Source organism: Dermacentor variabilis, chromosome 4 (genome assembly GCF_050947875.1).
Source record: "Dermacentor variabilis isolate Ectoservices chromosome 4, ASM5094787v1, whole genome shotgun sequence".
Taxonomy (NCBI): domain Eukaryota; kingdom Metazoa; phylum Arthropoda; class Arachnida; order Ixodida; family Ixodidae; genus Dermacentor; species Dermacentor variabilis.
The window spans coordinates 52,670,289-52,688,935 of record NC_134571.1 but is presented as its reverse complement, the minus strand read 5'-3'; the positions used below and the strand labels follow the sequence as shown (position 1 = coordinate 52,688,935).

The 18,647-nt window shown below is 45.1% G+C and overlaps 2 protein-coding genes across 4 annotated transcripts in view; one reads left to right on the top strand and one right to left on the bottom strand.

The window, feature by feature from the left end:
• The window catches only part of LOC142579145 (uncharacterized), a 34,429-nt gene extending 30,830 nt beyond the window's left edge, over positions 1–3,599 (top strand). For all 3 annotated transcript variants that reach the window (XM_075689074.1, XM_075689075.1, XM_075689076.1), the window contains one exon: positions 642–3,599. The gene's annotated coding sequence lies outside the window, so the exon portion shown is untranslated. The remainder of the gene's footprint in view (positions 1–641) is intronic.
• LOC142579146 (mite allergen Eur m 3-like) lies at positions 2,756–18,303 on the bottom strand. Its single transcript, XM_075689077.1, has 6 exons — positions 18,079–18,303; positions 15,928–16,031; positions 13,892–13,995; positions 12,844–13,121; positions 9,158–9,330; positions 2,756–8,261 (listed from the first exon to the last, which is right to left on the bottom strand). The coding sequence occupies exons 1-6, from the start codon at positions 18,278–18,280 to the stop codon at positions 8,037–8,039; spliced, it is 1,086 nt and encodes a 361-aa protein (XP_075545192.1). The 5' UTR covers positions 18,281–18,303; the 3' UTR covers positions 2,756–8,036.
• Positions 18,304–18,647: the final 344 nt, after the last annotated feature.

Here is an 18,647-nt window from a genome sequence, read left to right as displayed (position 1 = left end):
ATAAAGTGCCCACAAAATCGCTCTATTTTTCCATTGTGTAGGACATAACTCAAGAAATATAGTGGCTACACAGAAACTATTCATATATTTGAAATCTTCTTGTAATGCTCTGTAAGTGGGGGGATCTTCAAATCTCTTGTACAAATATTTAAAAGATGCGTTTTCGAGGAGAGTCTCCCCTTAAGGATAATTAAGTGATTGTCAACTTCTTCCTTTCTATATACATAAACTCTGCAGACTTCTCCTAATTCAACCCTGACAAGACTTTGCAACTTCGTTGAATTATCACATGGATCAAATAAAGAGAAAAGGAAAATATTGCCTGAATTTTCCATCATGTCATTTAATCTCTTCTGCATTAGAATATGTAAAAGCATCCTGTCTATGATGCTTCTGCTGTGCTCAGAGTAAAGTAAACCTTGCAACCCTCATGCTCATCACCGTTGATCACGGAGCTGTTCGAATGCTGCAATGAGATATCCGCATTATATAAATATTGAGCACTTTTAGAGACCTCTATTAAATGTCAAGATGTCGCGTTATAAATTGCTTATAGTTTTAGTTATCGAAGGTGTCATCAGACATGTTCTGCCTTATAACCCTTGAAAAAATTGTGGTCCACATTTCACTTTTTCTTTAAGGCTCCAGAATGAAGGGTACCAGTGGCCTTGAATCATCCTAAGTGTTGCTGTTGGCTGAAGCTCTGCGTGAAGTACTTGGCAGCTTTCAGGCAAACAGCATCATGTTGACACCGTGTCAAGAAGAATGGTGCAATTTTCACATGTTTTAGTGGTTGCTCCTGCAAGCTTAAATGATGGAGCTTGTGATATATTTCAGAGATTTACCTGTTTACTATTTTAGCTGTTTACTCTCGTGCATTGTTTTGATACATCACCTCTTCGGTTGCCTATATGCTTCTGGTAGCGGAGGTCTAGGTGAAGCTTTGCTGAAGTTACATTCAACAGAGATACAAAAAAAGGTCCCTACTCTATCAGATGTTCTTTGCATAATATTTTTCTCTTTTGACAATGTCCTGCTGTCACAGAGCAGTTGTATGCGTGCAGACCAAATTGAGCGCATTAAGCGCACTACACTGATGCAAAATGTAGTGAAAACTCGGCAGCTTCTTGTTTATGCATGATGGCATCTCTTACGTATAGCCCACAATTTGTGTTTTTGATCTGTCTGGGAGAAACTGCTTCATTTTATGAATTCTGTGGTTATTGGAGTTGCAGTGCTATCAGTTCATCTGTGTCACAATTCATTGCGCAGCACTGGTAAACAGAACAAAGAGGCCCAGCAGACGACAGACAGTGCTGTGCGTAGTCTGCTTCCCTGTTTGTCCACTGTACGTGTACTGTGCAGTTAATCATAATAACAAGCCTGATCATTGCATTCATAAGTTAACCTCGACTAGAAGCTCTTCAACTCTACTAAAGTAGAGGGCAATGCTGCCCCCTTGATTGAGGACCTTGTGCTTCAATAATGTACCTCAGTGATAGCTGTGATGAGTCACTTGAGAAGTACTTAAAGGCCCTGATGCATTTTAGCAGATACTGAGAGGGCATGGTTATGCAATTTTAGCTTGGGAATCTTCCAAGAAGCACATTATTTAAACATTGGGACTGGAGCTCTTCAGTCACGCCAATTATGAAAGTCCTCATATACTCAAATGTTTCGAAACCTGGACACAGTGATCAACGAACAGCGTGGGGATGGGGGGGGGGGGGGTGGTAATGCTGATGCCGAGTCACCTATGAACAACAATATAAAATATGAAACAGCACTTTTTTAACAAGCACAACAAGAAATTAATGTCTCGGCAGGCACTCAAGCAAAACTAGGTAAGCTGTATTTTTCAACATTTCTTCAGCCAGTTTAGCCATTTCATAGCAGGCAGTGAGTCGCAACGAGCACTGGTGGCACTGGTCTAATAAATAACCTCCCCCAGAAAGGTGCCTCACATTGTCCGGAGTTTGACATAGACGTTTGGAGTTGGTGTGATTAAAGAGCTCTGGCTGTGACCACTTAGGACAAGGTGCAGTGCTGCCCTCAGCTTTATGCAAACTGAGCTCTCTGTGTGGGGGAACGATTAAGATTATGAAGGCAAGCTTCAAGCCCACTCTGGTGATGTCAGAAGTTCCACAGCTTCTGTTCCCTTTTATCTTTCCGTGAAACATTCCACTATGCCTTATTACTGATGAGTGAAATTTTTAGTCACTGAGTGATATTAAGTTCACTCCCTGCCATTATGCAGTAGAATCTCATTAAACAGAACCTCAATAGACCAAAGATGCATATTCCAATAAACAGGAGTTCTGTTTACCAAGAAAGATGTGCAGGATTGCAGCACTATACTATGTCATACACCCTCTTAATACTGTTGTCAGAAATGTTGAGCATTAAGAAGTTAATGTAGCCACTAGTTTAAATAAACAAACAGAAAACAACAAGCTGCCTGGCATTTAAAATTTTATTCTGCAACCAGTATAGTCGCTGACCAATAATTCGGACTCGGCAGGTACCGCCTGCCCGTCGAACTAGATGTAAGTCCAAAATAACGGATTCACCTCAAATTAAAATACTTAATACAACAAGAAAAAAGGTTTCCAAAGGCATTGCTACGCGCACATATGCTTGCCTGTGGCCTGGTGAGTCTGTATCCTTTGATTGTCGTGCTGTCGCTACAGATAGACGAAATCATGGTTAATGCATGCACCAAATCTGCATCCTCTGTCGACTTTTAACAGAAGTCGACTGCACTTTGATAACCGAATGATAGTGGATTTTTTTCACAACATTAATTTTCAAGCGCTTGCCTCACCACTCGTCCACTATCGTTAGGACAAACATCGAGGGTGGAATTGCCGCTATTCGAAGCTGGTTGATTCTGAGCAACAAATACTCACAACAGCGACTGCTTTGGTATGTAACATGTAAATTTACGCCCTGGACACCCAATACATGCCAAGCGTCAAGAATGGCTTTCATCACAGATCGGTACTAAAAAAAAATGCTGTTAGAGGTTGATTCTGTAGTTCCATTTTTGGAGACTTGCGAATATTTTTGTTCCGATTAAGGCAAGTTCTTTTGCATCGTTCAAATACAAAACCAACCAACTGGAGAGCCTACTGTTCCACCCAATCAGCAATTCCATTTAAGCGATTTCTGTTTACTGACATTCTACTGTAGTGGTAAAAGACATCTGCATGCACATTTCGTGTGAGCAGTGAAATGTTCTGGTTCCTGGCTCTTTGTGTACTACTTGAATGTCGTTCATTGTAAACATTGTTGTTTCGCTATTCGAAACAAGTGTGTTTCCCTATTCACATATTCATGTTTCACTTGTCCAAGACAGTATGCTTGCCGCTCACTTAATGTTTAGATACGATCTACAATGCTCATGATAAGGCAGCAAATCACTTGACCGCATAATTTTTTGTTTGTGGTATAGTGATGTCTACTAAATGCAAAGAAATTCACCGTGTGTATTTTCCTATGCTTCCCATTTGTTCCTAATGCCATTATGGTTCCACCGTGTATATTATAAATGGCATTATTTTGTATGTTGTATACAAAAATAAAATATACAAGACAAATGTGTTGCATAAATATGTTTATTGCTATACAAGAGTAAATCCCTGAGCTTGCTTACCTGTGCAAATTTATTTCCTCTTAATCTCTCTAAAGCGCATTTTTTAAATTATAAGTGCCATTGCAGAAAACAGCCCAGCTATGTATTTGCTGTGTACATACAATGGTGTACATACAATGCTGTGTACGTACATACAATTTGTGCAGTACCTTTGTTCAAAAGTCCTGCCAGCAGGTCTTTAGGAAGCTAAGAATGGTGCATCAGAATAATTCCATAATTGATTTGAGATTTATATTTACTGGCATATTCATGCTGTTGTATCAACAGTGACTGTCACATTTTATTAATTGGTTATTAATGCGATAAGTAGGAATTGAAGTAGAAAAGAGTTCTCCCAATGACTTGCATATCTTGAAACTTAGAATTGTTGGGAAATACAGAGCTAAAGTTGATGCTTCAGTAGTGGTCAGTATAAAAGGGTGGTAGAATTTCATAAAGCACTGCCAAAGCTGCATTTGATGGCACTCCTTGCATGCATACGTCGGATTCACATGGCCGTTTGAACCTTTTCTGACAGTCTTTTCTGCTGTGTACAAATAACTCTTGGAAGTACAGACATATTCATACTCCGCCACTTTACATGCTTCCTAATATTAGGCAGTGGTGTCATCAGAAATATTGAACGAATATTAGCATAAGCTATTTGCTGTGTTCAATATAAAAATAGAGCAATCTCTTTAGAGCAATACTCTCGTATCTTCAAGGTTATAGAAACTCTTCTACATGCTTCTCGCACATGAAATGATGACATTTAGCAAGTATGAAACCCCGGAAACGCTTGTAAGATATCTTATACTAAAGTTAGTCTCAACAGCCGGACCTGGTGTCATTGACATTATCGTGATGGTCATGACACAGAGAAAATTATGCTGTGTTTGCCAACTTTTATATGTGCTAAGTGTGGTTCTTTTAACTTAAGAAGCACGTGGTAGACTTTCAACAACTTCGAAAATATGTCGCTACTGCTGTAATGCTTCATATTACAATTTCTCGAGTCTTCGATGCTGCTACTTCCTCTAACAGTAAAAGGCACAGAAAAGTCCACTCTTACTCAGTTTCTGTAATTTGGCACGATAACATTTCGGCACATGACTGCCACGTGGGGCGATTCCGCAGGCAATGCGGGAGATCATAGCTCTGTTCACTGTATCGTGAGACAACCTTAGGAGTAGTTTGCTACGCTTTTTGGACGGCTAGGAGCAACTTCATGTCTAGAAAAGAGAGCAAGATCGAATTTACTAGACCAGAGTGTCGTGGAGCAAGGTATTGTGGAGCAAGGCAGTGCATGCATACAGTCTTGTCAATTTCTCTTTCTCTGCCCCTCTATCCGCGTTTTTTTTTTTTCGTGTTGATCTTAATTCTCAACCATGTACAGTCAACTTACATTAATTCGACCCTGACGGGACCGACTAAATTGATTGAATTATCCGGCGGGTCGAGTAAAACGCCAAAACACCACTGATTCGTTTGGCAGTAAATGCCCGATTCGAGCACGCCCTAGAATAAAAGCGCGCCCATTTTCAATGTGTACAAAGTAGAAAAATAATGTGGAATTGACATTAAAGATCTTAAACAAACTATGAATTTAACGCGCTCTCAATTTTTTAGCAAGAGTAACACGCAGAGGTCTAACGCGTTGCACAAATGGCGGCCGGTTTCTTAAAGCCAGCTTTGCCGCAATACAAGTGTGTTTTTTGGAAAAGCATACAACCTCCCCGAAGGCGGTTCTGGTTTCGTGTCCGATTGCACCGCGCAGGCATTTTCGAGGCAATTTTCTGAAAAAATAAAGCGTGCACGTTAGAGTTAGTTAACTACCGTAATCAGGCATGGTGAGCTATAGTTATAGCTTAAAAATCTTCTGAGGGGAGGCCGAAAATAGGCATTTGCGACAGGAGATGATGTTTGTTCCAACACATTTGCTATCCCCTAAGCTTCACAGATACACGTTGTAACTAAAGGGATTGCTATTGAGGTCACCATAGAGGTCAGGTGCATGCGTGCTGACTCTGCCAAGTTTGAATTATCCAGCGAAGACCAATTTTAGGATCGAAATAACGAAAGTGCTTTTTGAAACTTCCAAAGAAATGCATGGGCGCCGGCTGTGACCTTCACTTGGGATTGATTTAACCGAAAAATTGAATTAACAGGGATCGAAATAATGGAAGTCGACTGTATTGTTAGAATTGGTATGTAAAAGAGGTGTGGAGTGTTGGATCGGAGCATGGTGGATGCTGGGGAGTGTCAGATGTGCCGAAGAAGCTGGAGCGGCGGGGCGAGGGGGGGGGGGGGGCATAGTGTAATGCTCTGCGTTTGCTCCTCTGCATGTGTGTTGTTCCTCCAAAATGTTATCAACATACTACGGCACACTAGGGAACAGTCACCTTCTCCCTGTTACTATGATGTAAGCAGTCTGGAATCACAAGCACTGGTACAATTTTGTGTGATGTGCTGTTGCAGCCTACACGTGCCCTTGCCATGGGCTGGTCGTTACAGTGTGGTGGAATGGTACAAAAATTGTTTCAGAAACAATCGTGCATAACTCTCAAAGTCAGCAATAGCTTCCTTCTGTGACCCTGCTGTCTATGTCCAATGTCATGTCAAGATCCACAACATACTTTTTATGGACACATCAGCCGACACACTAAGCACAATGTAATATCTGTTCACTTCAAGAGGTGGGAGAGTTGATACATTCGAAACGAGACATGGTGTTGACGGTGATGCCAATGCACACATCTGTGCTGGGTACAAGCCTTCCTTTGTATCTCCTCTCTTGTCTAGCTGACGTCATTGCAAAAGTTCTCCATTAGTGCATTACACTCTCTCCGCCTCAGCACCTGCGCTTACTCCTAGTCTCCTACTCGCCTCCATACATCCTGTTGCACTCTTTGTCTATAAAGCAAGAAGCAGCAATGATCCAAAGTCGGTGAAGTAGCTAAATATAGAAAATGCAAATGAGATGGTTTATGCTTAATGCGCATGCAGCTCGCACAGGCACTAATCTGGTAGAGAGACAACACTTGGATGAAAATATGTAAAACCTAAATGAGGGCACCATGGTGTGGTTCTATCCATCGGCTGGTCCCCTCTGGTTTAATGTGTGGCTCTTAGACCCCTTACATTTGAAGTCCCAATTCCATTCAGCCGGATTCCCTGCGACGGTGTTAGCATGAAGCAAGCAAGCCGTCATTGTACAGCTGTTGGTTTTTAAGAACCCTATCTCCTGGGTAAGGACAGGTGCACCTTTGAAATTTGTATGTTTCTGCAGCGTCTATCGTACTTTGAGCAGGTCTTATTTTTTAAAAATTGCTTGTGACATGTAGCCAAATTTGGCCTTTTCAAGTGTCTTAGAGACAGACATTACCCATACAAAAAATCGCAAAAGTATGAGTAACTAACTTTTAAATTATTTGTTTGGGCACGTGTTGCTGTTGCGGAAATGAAGCTGGACAATAATTAAGTCTTGTATTTGCAGAAATCAGGAGGTTGTCCAGTATTAATATAACCATCCCCGTTATGTGCCATAAAATACATAAATTTACAGGAAATAGTTTTTAATTGCATAGTGCAAAAACAACCTATAATTGAAATGCCAATGTATTTTTGGCATATTTTGTTAGCAGATATCACTATAAACTGGGCCTACGTTCGGGATTTCGGTTAAGTGGACATGACTCCGTTGTTATCTGGCTTAATTTTCTGCGATTGAATCATATCAATTTTTAAAAATATATTAGTACTATTTATTTAGCTGGCAATGTAAACATTGCGATTTGTGCCCCCTCTTCAGGTAATCCACATGAATAGGTATAATTGTGCTATATGGCGTGGGTGATTAAAAAAGAATCTGTTAGAATTATCAAAGGAATGATGGTATTCCTTTGTAACATGGGTCTTGCGTTCCAAAATCGCTCCTGGGCTATGACGGACGTCGCAGTTAAAAACGCCGGATGGTTGTTTACCGATTGGTTTTCCATGCATACGCGGGCTAACTTTTATGCATCCGGGAAGCGTCTGGTCATTTATGCTTACGTATGCCCATGAACTGTATGAAAGGTTGAAGGGAGAGATAAAGCTGGGAGGGTTGCCCAGGTTGCAGGTGTTCTACCCTAGCATGGGGGTTGCAGAGCCCAGTCTTGAAAAAAGTGCAGCAATAAGGCAAGCAGGTTTGTGTATATGGCGGGTTGTATGCATGCACACGAGGCACATGTTCGTGCAAAAATTTGAACAGTTGACAAGTGTAATCGCAACCAGCCATTCCAGTGTGAGCCGTGTTTGGCCAGAAGTCTGCTGTGCAACGACCACAGTAACACTTTACCAGTTATGGCGTTACGGTCAGATTGTAGGCATCGCGTGCTGCTCAACATAAGACAGAGCATGGCTAAGGTTTGGGGCGCTGCCGTATGGCCGCGGCGGGCTTTCCCTTGATCTTGGCAATCTTTGCGGCAGACTGCAGGATCCAGGGCACGAAGGTAGCCACGCGAGTGTATACACCCGGGTATCCCGGCAGGCCGCACTGGACGCCGAAGGACACGACCCCCACCACCTCCCACACGTCCTTGCCGTCTCGTTTCACTCGTACTGCCAGCGGTCCACCGGAGTCGTGCTGCTCGTAGAAGAGTTCATGCCGTACGCAGTTAGCCAAGGGCAGGTTTACATGCCTCTTTCTTCGGTACTGCTCTGGACCACATCGACATTGTACAGTTAACCTTTAGAGCAAGGAAATTTGCTTAGCAAATGAGAAAGAGGGAGTTTAGTGGGACCTAGATACGTTAGCCTAGCGACAGGCTTCGTATACGCACTACTTCACGTGAAATGGTGATATATGACAGAATGGAAGCGAGAAAATCACATGCGCACATTAATGCATACATGCGTCCTAGGTGCCCTGGCACCAAAGTTATTTACCGAATGCAAGAATGAATTTGTAGGCGTACATCATGAAGCAGCATCAGCTCAGAGCGAACACCTAAAAAAGTATTTCCGAAGGCAATCTATTTAGCTGATGGTTAAGTCTCCGTAGGGATAAAGCAAGTCTGCAGAAATTTACTTGAAGATTGTAAGAAACTTTCAGAAAGGCGTTCCACCGGCTACCGTAAAACTCCCCTTCTCCAACAAAGCTTGTTGCAACTTTGGCAAATAATGCCGGCTAATATGGGTTAGCTCTTTAACAGCTGCTCTACTATGTGACTCGCGCCTCATGCGCTTGTAGCGTGTGCAAGTGCTGAACCCGAATAGGGAAGGACGAGACGGGAGAGGATACGACTTAATGAAAGATGGCGCAGGAAAATAGAAAAATAATAAAGCTATGTTATTGAATTGGCTTGTATTGTAAACCATACTGCAGTTGCAATAATTATTTTAAAATTTGGCACCCATTTTCGAGAATGTGGGAATCGCGCCAAAAAGAAATGCATAAAGCTGTTATTGTCAGTTTATGTATTGTTCCCATTTAATGCGTGGAAAATCTACAGTTGCATATAAAACTTGGCTGCACCGTACCTGACAGGCGTCGACTCCGCCTTCGGTGATGTTTCCTGCGCAGAGGAAGTCTTGGTCGACGCCATGATGAAAGACGGTCTTGTAAGTTCCGAGGGTCTTGTAGAGCTTGTCGCATTGCTCATTGCTCACGAGGGGCACGTCGGCTTCCTGAAGGTTTGTCTGCAGTTTCCCTCCTGCAGATAAAGTCCAGGGGAACGCACGCACTGCAAACTTGACACCCTTGCCATCCTATGTGCAGTTAAATCATTTGTCCAGAACCACAAGAATGCTACATTGCCTCATGCCATTAATTTTTGAGACGAGGTACTGCAGCTGTTTTGAAGGGTACACCCCCTAAGGGCACTCGATATTGTATTAGTGGTACAACCGTCATTCCTCAAAGCGTCGGATAAAAGGAAACTCCGTTAATTTTCCTTTTTTAAAGCGCAGCTCTTAGCCGTCTGTTCCTGCGTTGAGTGTCGGCGTCCGTCGGCGTAACTGAGAGAACGAGCACCCGAGCACCCCGAAGGGTGAACGAACGAACGCGGAGCGCAGCGAGGAATGAAACACGGTGAGAGCGAAGAGGCAAGTGGAGGGGGAGGGTGCAGCGGAAGCATGAGGAAGAAAGCAGAGGAGGAGAGTATGGCGAAAGGGTGAGGAGGAAAGCGGAGTGGCGAACGAGACATGCTCCACGGTGGCGACCAGGCATGGGGCGAGCGCGTCCGCCGATACCATATATAAAACAAAGCGCTGGCGTGGGCCATCTGGCGTGGACCATCTGCGCATGCGCTACTCTGTGGCGCCGCCACTAGAGAATGCGCGAGCCACGCGTTCCCGTGTTTGCGCTTCCTTTCTGAACAATGAGCGATATACAATCGGGGGAGATGCTTCGTCTGCCGCTGCTGCTAAACGAGCTGCCCAAGCAGAGGCTCAGTGCCGCCGTCGAGATGACCCTGTCGTCCAGAACCAAATTCATTGCCACAATATATCGTGAATTCAAAACAACTAAACAGCTGCGCTTAAAATTCGCGTCAAGGAGTATCGTAATCGTCGGCGCTTTTTTTTTTTGTGCGTTGCGTTAGATTGAGAACTTACCTCATCAACGTGAGAGTTGGACAATGTTGCTCTGAATATTACCAGCTGTATATATGTTATTTCAGCTTTCCCTGTGTCGTATTGGTGTCGCCAAGTGTACCACGACAAATGTGGTCCATTTCCCAAAGGAAGTCCGACGTCGCCGCTCTTCTTCGCACGATCCGCCGCGGACAACAAATGTGTCCATTTCCACAAGTAGAAAGACCTGGCGTCACCCTTTACCTTCTCGCAGTTAACGACACACCTGAGCAACTTATGTCTTCTGGCAGGCAGAGCTAATAATCTGGCCGACAAAGCAATTTTGGGTGTTCGCGGAACGAAGTACAAGTACATCCGCGAGGCGCCGACTCGCACCCACCAATGTACGACTTGCGCCGCCAGTTTTCCGCCAACCACGCGTCCCCTTCACGTGCGTCTGTGACGCAGTTCGAGAGAGTTCCTCGACGTGGAGACGTTTATTTCACAGACATTTCCGCAGCAGAGCAGCCTGCACATTGTTTCGTCTTTCTTAAGTTTCTTTACTTACGCGAACTCTTGCTATTTATGTGGATGGAGTCACGAAACAATGCCCATCTCAATGGGAAGAGTACCGCGGAAGAAGGAAAATAAGAAAAAAAAAGGAGACCTAAACAATACCAGGAAGGTTTATCTATACGGGATGCCGGAAGGGAAAAGAAAGTTCGATGCTCTAATCTTATTCAAAAATGCTTATTCAAAAAGCCAGTCTAGTAGTCTAAAACGTTCGGAAGTTCCGTCAGGGGCACAAATAAGTGGCCGGGTGATCGCCCCACATTAATATGGGGTGTAACGGTATGTGTAATTTGTATAATTCGCGATGATAATTCCGTATTTGTGCTGCCATATGTGGTCACATGACAGAAATGTGCAGTATTAACAGTTCGTGGGCATCTATAGCATTTTGGTTCTTCCATCGCAAGTAAAAAAAAAAAAAGAATGTGGAGGAGGTGTCTGTGTGACCTATCAGAAATCGACACGAAATTGCTTCATTGAGGCGTTCTCGATGATAACACGTTTTCCATTCAGCAAGGACAGGATTATTAAGTTGCAGTTTGTTGTTCTCCCTCGAATTCCGTTCACATTTCGTATGCATACGAGCGCTCGGCTAATAAATAGACGTCTTTATTTTTGAAACAGTTTGACATTTCGATTTATATAGACTTGGGTACCTTCTTTGAAAGTTTACTGAAAGCAAGCATTATTTCACCAGCACCCCTAGTTACAGTCTAGTTCTAGTATACTTCATCCCAGCCCCGGACAGTAGCCGTCCAAACTGGCGGGCAGGTCACTACAGCTGAAATTTTATATATGCCTCTCTGTCCACTTGTCAAATATCTTTGCGAGCAGCACGTTTATGCAAGCAGAAAAATCGGGCTGCGTTTTTCTTATCCACGGGGGAGCTCATCGGTGGTGCACTTTCTACGCGCAACTGTATGGCGACTGGGACAAAACAATTGAGGGCTGGTCGTTCTCGGGAGAACAATCAGGTTATCATACTTTCAACAAAGAAACAATTATATGTGGCTACTCAAAATAGCTTTTTACCTCCTTGCCGATTTTTTTTCGATAATGTTTTTCTCTCTCTCCTTTCCGGTAATCGATATGTGCCTGTCATCGGCATACGCATGCTTGCAGGCAGCGGCTGGCGAGGGAACTTGTGTGTTCACTTCGAAAAACGCCTCGACACCGGCCTTGAACAAAGCTGAGACCCCCGAAAATTTCTGGAGTCTTGCTTTTTACATTGGCCCGTCGGCTTGCACCTCTTGGAATGGGCTCTCTTTGTGTGTTCGCCCTATTCGTACCCATCTAGCTGTCGTGTCCCCTGCATGGGAAGCGAAATGCCCGAGTAAATTGCCCGAATAATCGCTTTTATAATTATTGAAAATATTCACTCTTTACCTTTTTGTACCGCATTCGCAGTGCTTTCTCTTATTGCGTTCTTTTTTCATTGCACGAACTCACTTGTTGGCCCATATTCAGTTGTCAGCCGTCACCGCTGCGGTCAGCATAACTCTGCGCAGAATTCGCACTGCTAAGGTTCCTTCGGCCTACGGCCCTTCATGATAAACTTTTAAGGACATCGCCACATGCCGCTCTATAGTGTACGTGGTTCTCTGTCTCTCCCTCATTCTGCTCTCTTTTTATCCCCCTGCCTCTTCCCCCCTCCCTCCTCTGTGCAGGGTAGCCAACGGGTACCACACGTGGTTAACCTCCCTGCTCTTCTACGTATCCTTGCTCTCTCTTTCAACAACCACAAATATAGTCGCTTTTTCCTCACTCAAACGCGAGCTGGAGCGGACAGGTAACCCAGCCGTTTACGCCGCACCTTTCGCCCATTTTTTTCTTGGCGCGACGGTGAAGACGCTTAGTGCGTGTGCGTGGGGGAGCGGATCACCCCCGTGACACCGGCACCACAGTGCGGCTTTTTTTACTGCTGTGTTGCACTTCGCTACCTTCGGGATCGGCCCACGTTAAGCTTGCCAAGGAAAGCGCAACGCTTTGAAAGCTGTAGCTCCATTGCACTTTGAACGAAACTGCGATTGTTTCACCCTGCCGTGAACGCCGACGTTGGGGCTTCGCATACGTGTACGCACCGAACCCGTTGTGCCCCCAGCCCAGGATGACCCCCTGGTGGGCGTCGGGCGACTCGTCCTCGTCGGGGAGGCAGGCGGCCGGCATCTGAGACTCGCTCACGCCCGCGTCCTTGTGCAGAAGCAGCAGCGCCACGTCGCTGTTCTGCTGCTTGCCGTTGTAGGCCGGGTGCAAGTGGACGAGCTTGACCTTGCGCTCCACCGTCTGCGTCATGGCGCCGCGCACGCGGCTTTTGGATATCTCCAGGCTGCCCAAGCGCACGAAGAACTCCGTGTCATTCCTGCGTCGATCGAGGGAACAGTCGCGGAAGCTTGGCGCCTTATTGGTAGACAAAGGGAAAGAAAAAGACGGTCGCCAGGCTTCTCCCGTTGCTCTCCTTATCATCATTATTGCGCCCTTAGCCTGTGCTTTGGCCTGCGCCCAGGACAAAACGGAAGTTTTCCATGGAATGGCACTGATCGTAGAGAGGTCATTTGTGTGTCTGCCAGGAAGGACTTGTGCGTATTATTTGAAGTGTATAGGAGGCGCTGGAAGGGAGTTGAAATCTAGAAAGGAGCCATAGTTGACGCTTGTGTACCAGAAAAAGACATGCAAGTTGTTTCCAGCTGACCATCATACGCGTATGATGTGTATTTCTAAACCCTTTTTCATTGTCATGTTTGTTTGTCAGTGTACTTTTTGAATGCCCTTTCTGTTACGATCCCTGACGGGATTGACAGTATTGCATAAATAAGTAATATATATGCGCGGCGTACATCGAAATTTTATTATTATAGTTTTTCTCCGCAAGGGTACATAAGTTAACCATTGACCATTCTTGGGGTAAGGATGAAAGTACGTGAAAGACGAGCGTCGCTTCCCCAAAATCATGTCGATCACGTCGAAGTCATCAACCAGATTTCGGGGAAGCAAGCTTCAGCATGGTTCGCTACCCGTCATTTTTGTTTTCCCCCTCGATATAGCGCTGCTGGCAGCGGGACACCCAGCCACTCGCCCCGTTGAGTGGCCATGAGATGTAGCATATATGCAAATGGGATAACCAATACTCACGCTTTGTAGAAGCAGTGTGCAGCCGACAGAACCACCTGCTTCGTGATCAGGACCCCGCCGCACCAGAAGTTATCCACCTTGATCTTGTCGCGGAACACTGCCACCTGGAGAGTGAGAGATGTCTGCCAATATTTCGCTAGGCTTAACATATCCTGCAAGCCACTTAGAAAGCGAAGTAGTTCTACGTGAATCTGTTGGCGTGATGTGCTAGACCTTTGCTAGCACTAAGAAAGCAAGCACACGAGCAACGCGAACGTCTAAGGTAAGAACGCTGCACTACCATTTCGAACGAATCAAGGATGCTAGAGACGCATACAGCGGTCGATCACATCTGCCATTTCTACTCTGTTGGCATATTTCATAGTCTAGTCCCCCATTCACCCTTCATACACGTAATACAAGCTCTGTTCTGATCTTTTGTCGCGGGACATTCCAGGGGCCCGCGAAGCATCGAGGCAGTTAAGGTTCCTGCCTCTATATCCGTTTCTCTTATCGCACCGTCGTACCTTCTTGTTGTATGTGAACAATTAATTAAAATCGATCGATTCATCGGTCAATTGACTAAGCGCTGTGGGGGCGTTCTAAATATACTTCGCGTTGAAACAAGTGTATTTCCGTCGCGCAACGTTGCTAGCGGTGCGGCATTGGTTCGTCTACAGTCGCAAACGCTGTGTGGAACTGACAAACACAAACGCGAACAAGTAAAGCTAGCCCACAGTATGTCATTTTCTACCGTTTTCACTAGTGATACCGACATGACTCATTCTTGCGGGGCGCTGAGTTTCATGGCCACAGCGTGTGTTACATGTGTGTTAGAACGTCTGAAAGATGAGCAAGTTGGTAAGGATTCAAGGGACTGAAAGGCAGGCGCGCAAACAGGGACATGAGTAGAACGAAAAGGACATGGTTTGTGTTGTCCTTTAACGGTCTGCTTCTGCCCGTGCTTTCATGTGGGCAGTACCATGTTTAGCAAGTAGTTACGCAGTGGCAGCACATCTCGACCTCTATTAGCGCCTCGTTATATATATCCTCATTTCCATTTACCATCCTATTTCAGCTTATCATGAAAGCATCTGTATCTTGACGAAAGGAACACCTGAACAGCGCCTACGAAATGAAAGCCGCGCAAATGCATTCGCTATTATTGTCTCACCTACGATAGATTGGGCATGATGCTTTCGACACTCCGAGGATACGTGCACGAGTGCCTAGCGCCTTAAATTAAGCGTTTGTCAAAGCACGCTTCTCCGCAATACGACATCGTGTGAAAAGTTGTTTCTTGTGCTTAGCTCCAAAACGTGCTCGTCAAAGCTCGCTTCTCCGCATCAAAATATGTCCAGAGGAGAAGCCAACTTTAGTGCACGGCTCTATAAAGTGTTCGTCAAAGATTGCTTCTCCACAATACGATGTCCTTTGTGGAGAAGCTGTTTTTAGTGCGTGGCTACCTAAAGGGCTTGTCAAAACTCGCTTCCTCACAACACGACGAATTCCGGGGAGAAGCCGCCTTTACTGCATGGGTCCCGAATGTGATTGCAAAAGCTCGCTTCGCCAAAAAGCAAAGCTTTGTGTGGAGAAGACGGCTTCAGTGCGTAACTTCTCAAACTGTTCATGTAAGCTCGCTCCTCCACAATGCGACATGGTAATATTTGAATTGTCCGGTGCGGTCTTATAGCGGATAAGGTTACCACTGCAACTCTAAGCGTTGTTACCGATAAACAAGTAAATAATTAAAGGAAGAGCAGTCGAGATCAAACTTAGGTCTCCTCAATTCCGAGGCTGGTGCGCAGACGGCTGCACTTTCAGAACATCTGCATGTGTTCCGAGGTTCTCATGCCTCGCAACGTAACGTACGGTGCACGTACACGCGGCTGTTATGACGTACACGCTAGTTGATCCGTCATGGATATCGAGTGCACGAGAGCAAACAAAGATTCAACAAAAAAATAAGATGGATGGAATAATTTTCTTTTCTGGCAAAAGCACGTTTCATTTTTTTTTGTCTGATACGGCCCAGACACGGGAAGGTAGCTACTTACCACGAACGGGTACTCTCCGTGACTGCGGACGCTTCTTCCTCCAAGCACATAATGCACTGGGAACCGTTTCTCGTCGCCCTTGCTGGGGGGATTCCGGCCGCATACTGGAAAGCGTTCAGTTATCGTGCAATGTTGGCCGTCTGATGTGTATCGCGAAGCGGTTCTTATAAGTAAGAATGATTCGGCACTCAAACGGTAGCGGTAACCTGAAGTGCGTTGCCGCGGCTGTCGCGTACGAATGCGGCACATGCGCAAATGCCACTGTTCGAAGTTTGACGTTTATTTGTCCCGCCTGCTTACAGGAACTTACAGGTACGGGAGCAGAGGCTAAAGGCTACATAGCCTGACAAAAGGCTTCTGCTGCTATTACAGTTTGGTGCGCAGGCCGATATATATGACAAAATATTGTACCTCTGATCATTTGGAGCAAATATATATTTCACAGTAGAGAAAGAGGGTAAAAAAAGAGAAGAAAAAATATATCGCCTAAATTTTATACATTCTCAACATTCACACAACTAAATTAACACAGACGTGTACATCAGGTGAAGAAAAAGAAATACATTTGTATCACAATGCGAAATGACAAGACAAAAAAATTTCATTATTTAAGCAAACTCAATATCATTACGCGTCAGGATGAACTTCACCGTGGTACTAGAATGTATGTAATCAGAATCTATGAGACCATGTAAGCGATTGAGAGAGAGAGAGAGAGAGCTCTTTATTAGAAAAACAGAGAATTTTGCCGGCGCGTATATAACCGCTGGCATGTTGCTCTGTATAGGGATGGGGAATGGGATTAAAAGATTTCAGAGGAGAGTGGAAGAAAAAGAGGATAAAAATAAATATGAAATGTCCGAGTGGACCTGATACAAATATTTCCAGGTGACATGGCGGGTAAATTTAGGTTTTTGTAAGCGATTTAGAGATGCCGTACTTGGTGTTCCATGTGTTGTTTACCATAGTTTGTCCTCTATGCAGTGTTGCCGTCATGACGGTCATCGTTGGTGAGGTCCTGAATAATTTTAAAAAGACAAAAATTAACGCGCTGCGCCTCTGCCGACGGCGCGCCATTGACGTGCGCACGTTTATTTTTTGCTGCGTCACCTTTTGGACCCCACCGCCCGCAGTTGTAGTCCGCTCAAACGCCAAGGGAGGTTATACATTAGTTTTCGCAACTGTATCTGCGCTTGTTTTTATTTTGTGGGCGGAGGAATGTTGTTTGTTATCGTAGAAAATGATTGTCAACGTTATGTTTTTTTTTATTACGACCCAATGACATCACTGTGACGTCACGGACCACGCAGTATTCTCATGTACTGGTTCCATTCAGTGCGCGAGAAGCCTATAACAAGTAGCTGATGTACTGTCCGCTTGTTATAGAATACAGCGTTTTCCTATTAGTAAAAAGAATCACAGAAGAAATTTATTAAACTCGGCAATATTTCCCATAGTCTGCTACGTCTCGTTGAGCTGGTGCGGGAGTTTACAATTTGTCATTGCCGCGCGCCATTTTTCTTTCTGGCACATAAAGCACAGAAAGGCAATGTATTTGGCAGTCCATCAGTGTAACTTCCCAATATGGCTTAGCATAATACTTGCTGTTTGTTTCTTTATGGCTTAACTTGCACCACCGAAAGAAGCCAATGCTTTTGAAAAAAAAGTACGTGGCGTGCTTATAATGCCACACCTTGAGGTGGACGTTTCCTCTGCAACAGTGCGATCACGAAGACATGAAATACACAAGCGTCGCTGCTCGTTCGTTAACATCTTTTCTGTTATGAGTAATGACGCTTTAAGTGACATCACTGCGCTTAATGGAGAGTCTCGCCTGTTGTGTTGTTCTGTGTGATGGTGACGAGCGCTAAAGTGAAAGCTCTGGCGCTCGAGACTGAGTGGACTACACACTCTAGCGCGGAGGCCACGTGGCGCAGGACGACGTGCAGTCTCGCAATTGCGCTTCTGGCGCCAGCAGCATAGCCACAGAGCACCTATAGGTATAGCCAGTATAGCTTCATTTTCAGTGGTGTCATGTTTCCAAACAAAGTGTAGTTGGCGTTGCGGTCGAGGTTGAAATTTCATCTGTGGTCACCCGTTCTGCTTAAGAAACGAAGGGCGAGCGAAGCATAGTTATAGGCGACTGCGTACGTAGCCTGTTCTCCTGGAGTACGGCCAACATGCGGTCCTTGTCGGCAGCGGAGCGCTGCGGTCTCGACTCCCGGCGGCAGCACACGTGGTCCGGGAGCTCGCACGTGTTGGATCGCTCGCGCCGGGCCTCCGGGCACGACGACTCGGGAACGCAGCGGCCAGGCTGATCCGACGACGGCGCCTCGCAGTCCGAAGTCCGCATAGACAAAGACCCTTTCGCTGGTTGCAAACAGAGACCCCGAGATGTTTTCGCTCTAACACGTCTGAAACAGCCATTTAATTTCAGCACTCAAGAAGCAAAATGGTAGGCCGCAGTCGTGCGCCATTGTAGGGCCCTCCATCTGCCACGTCCGCTCTTACTTTGCGATTAATTACAATTGTACATAGACTGGCCTTCCTTCGCATTAAAAAAGAAGACGTGAGCATGGGACGTGAGGCTTGTTTATTATGTCAGGTAACCTCAAGAACATAAGATAAGGAACAATGGACTCGGTCAGTCCCTATTGATAAGACCACAGCAACGCCGAATGCTGATGGTCCCTCTTCTACCGTCGGACAGTTCCAACTCT

Coding starts and splice junctions, on each gene's coding strand:
- LOC142579146 (XM_075689077.1), bottom strand. CDS start 18,280: ATGCGGACTTCGGACTGCGAGGCGCCGTCGTCGGATCAGCCTGGCCGC. Junction 13,996..15,927: donor ACGGAGAGTACCCGTTCGTG/GTAAGTAGCTAC, acceptor CTCACTCTCCAG/GTGGCAGTGTTCCGCGACAA. Junction 8,262..9,157: donor GCGGAGTCGACGCCTGTCAG/GTACGGTGCAGC, acceptor TTCTACGAGCAG/CACGACTCCGGTGGACCGCT.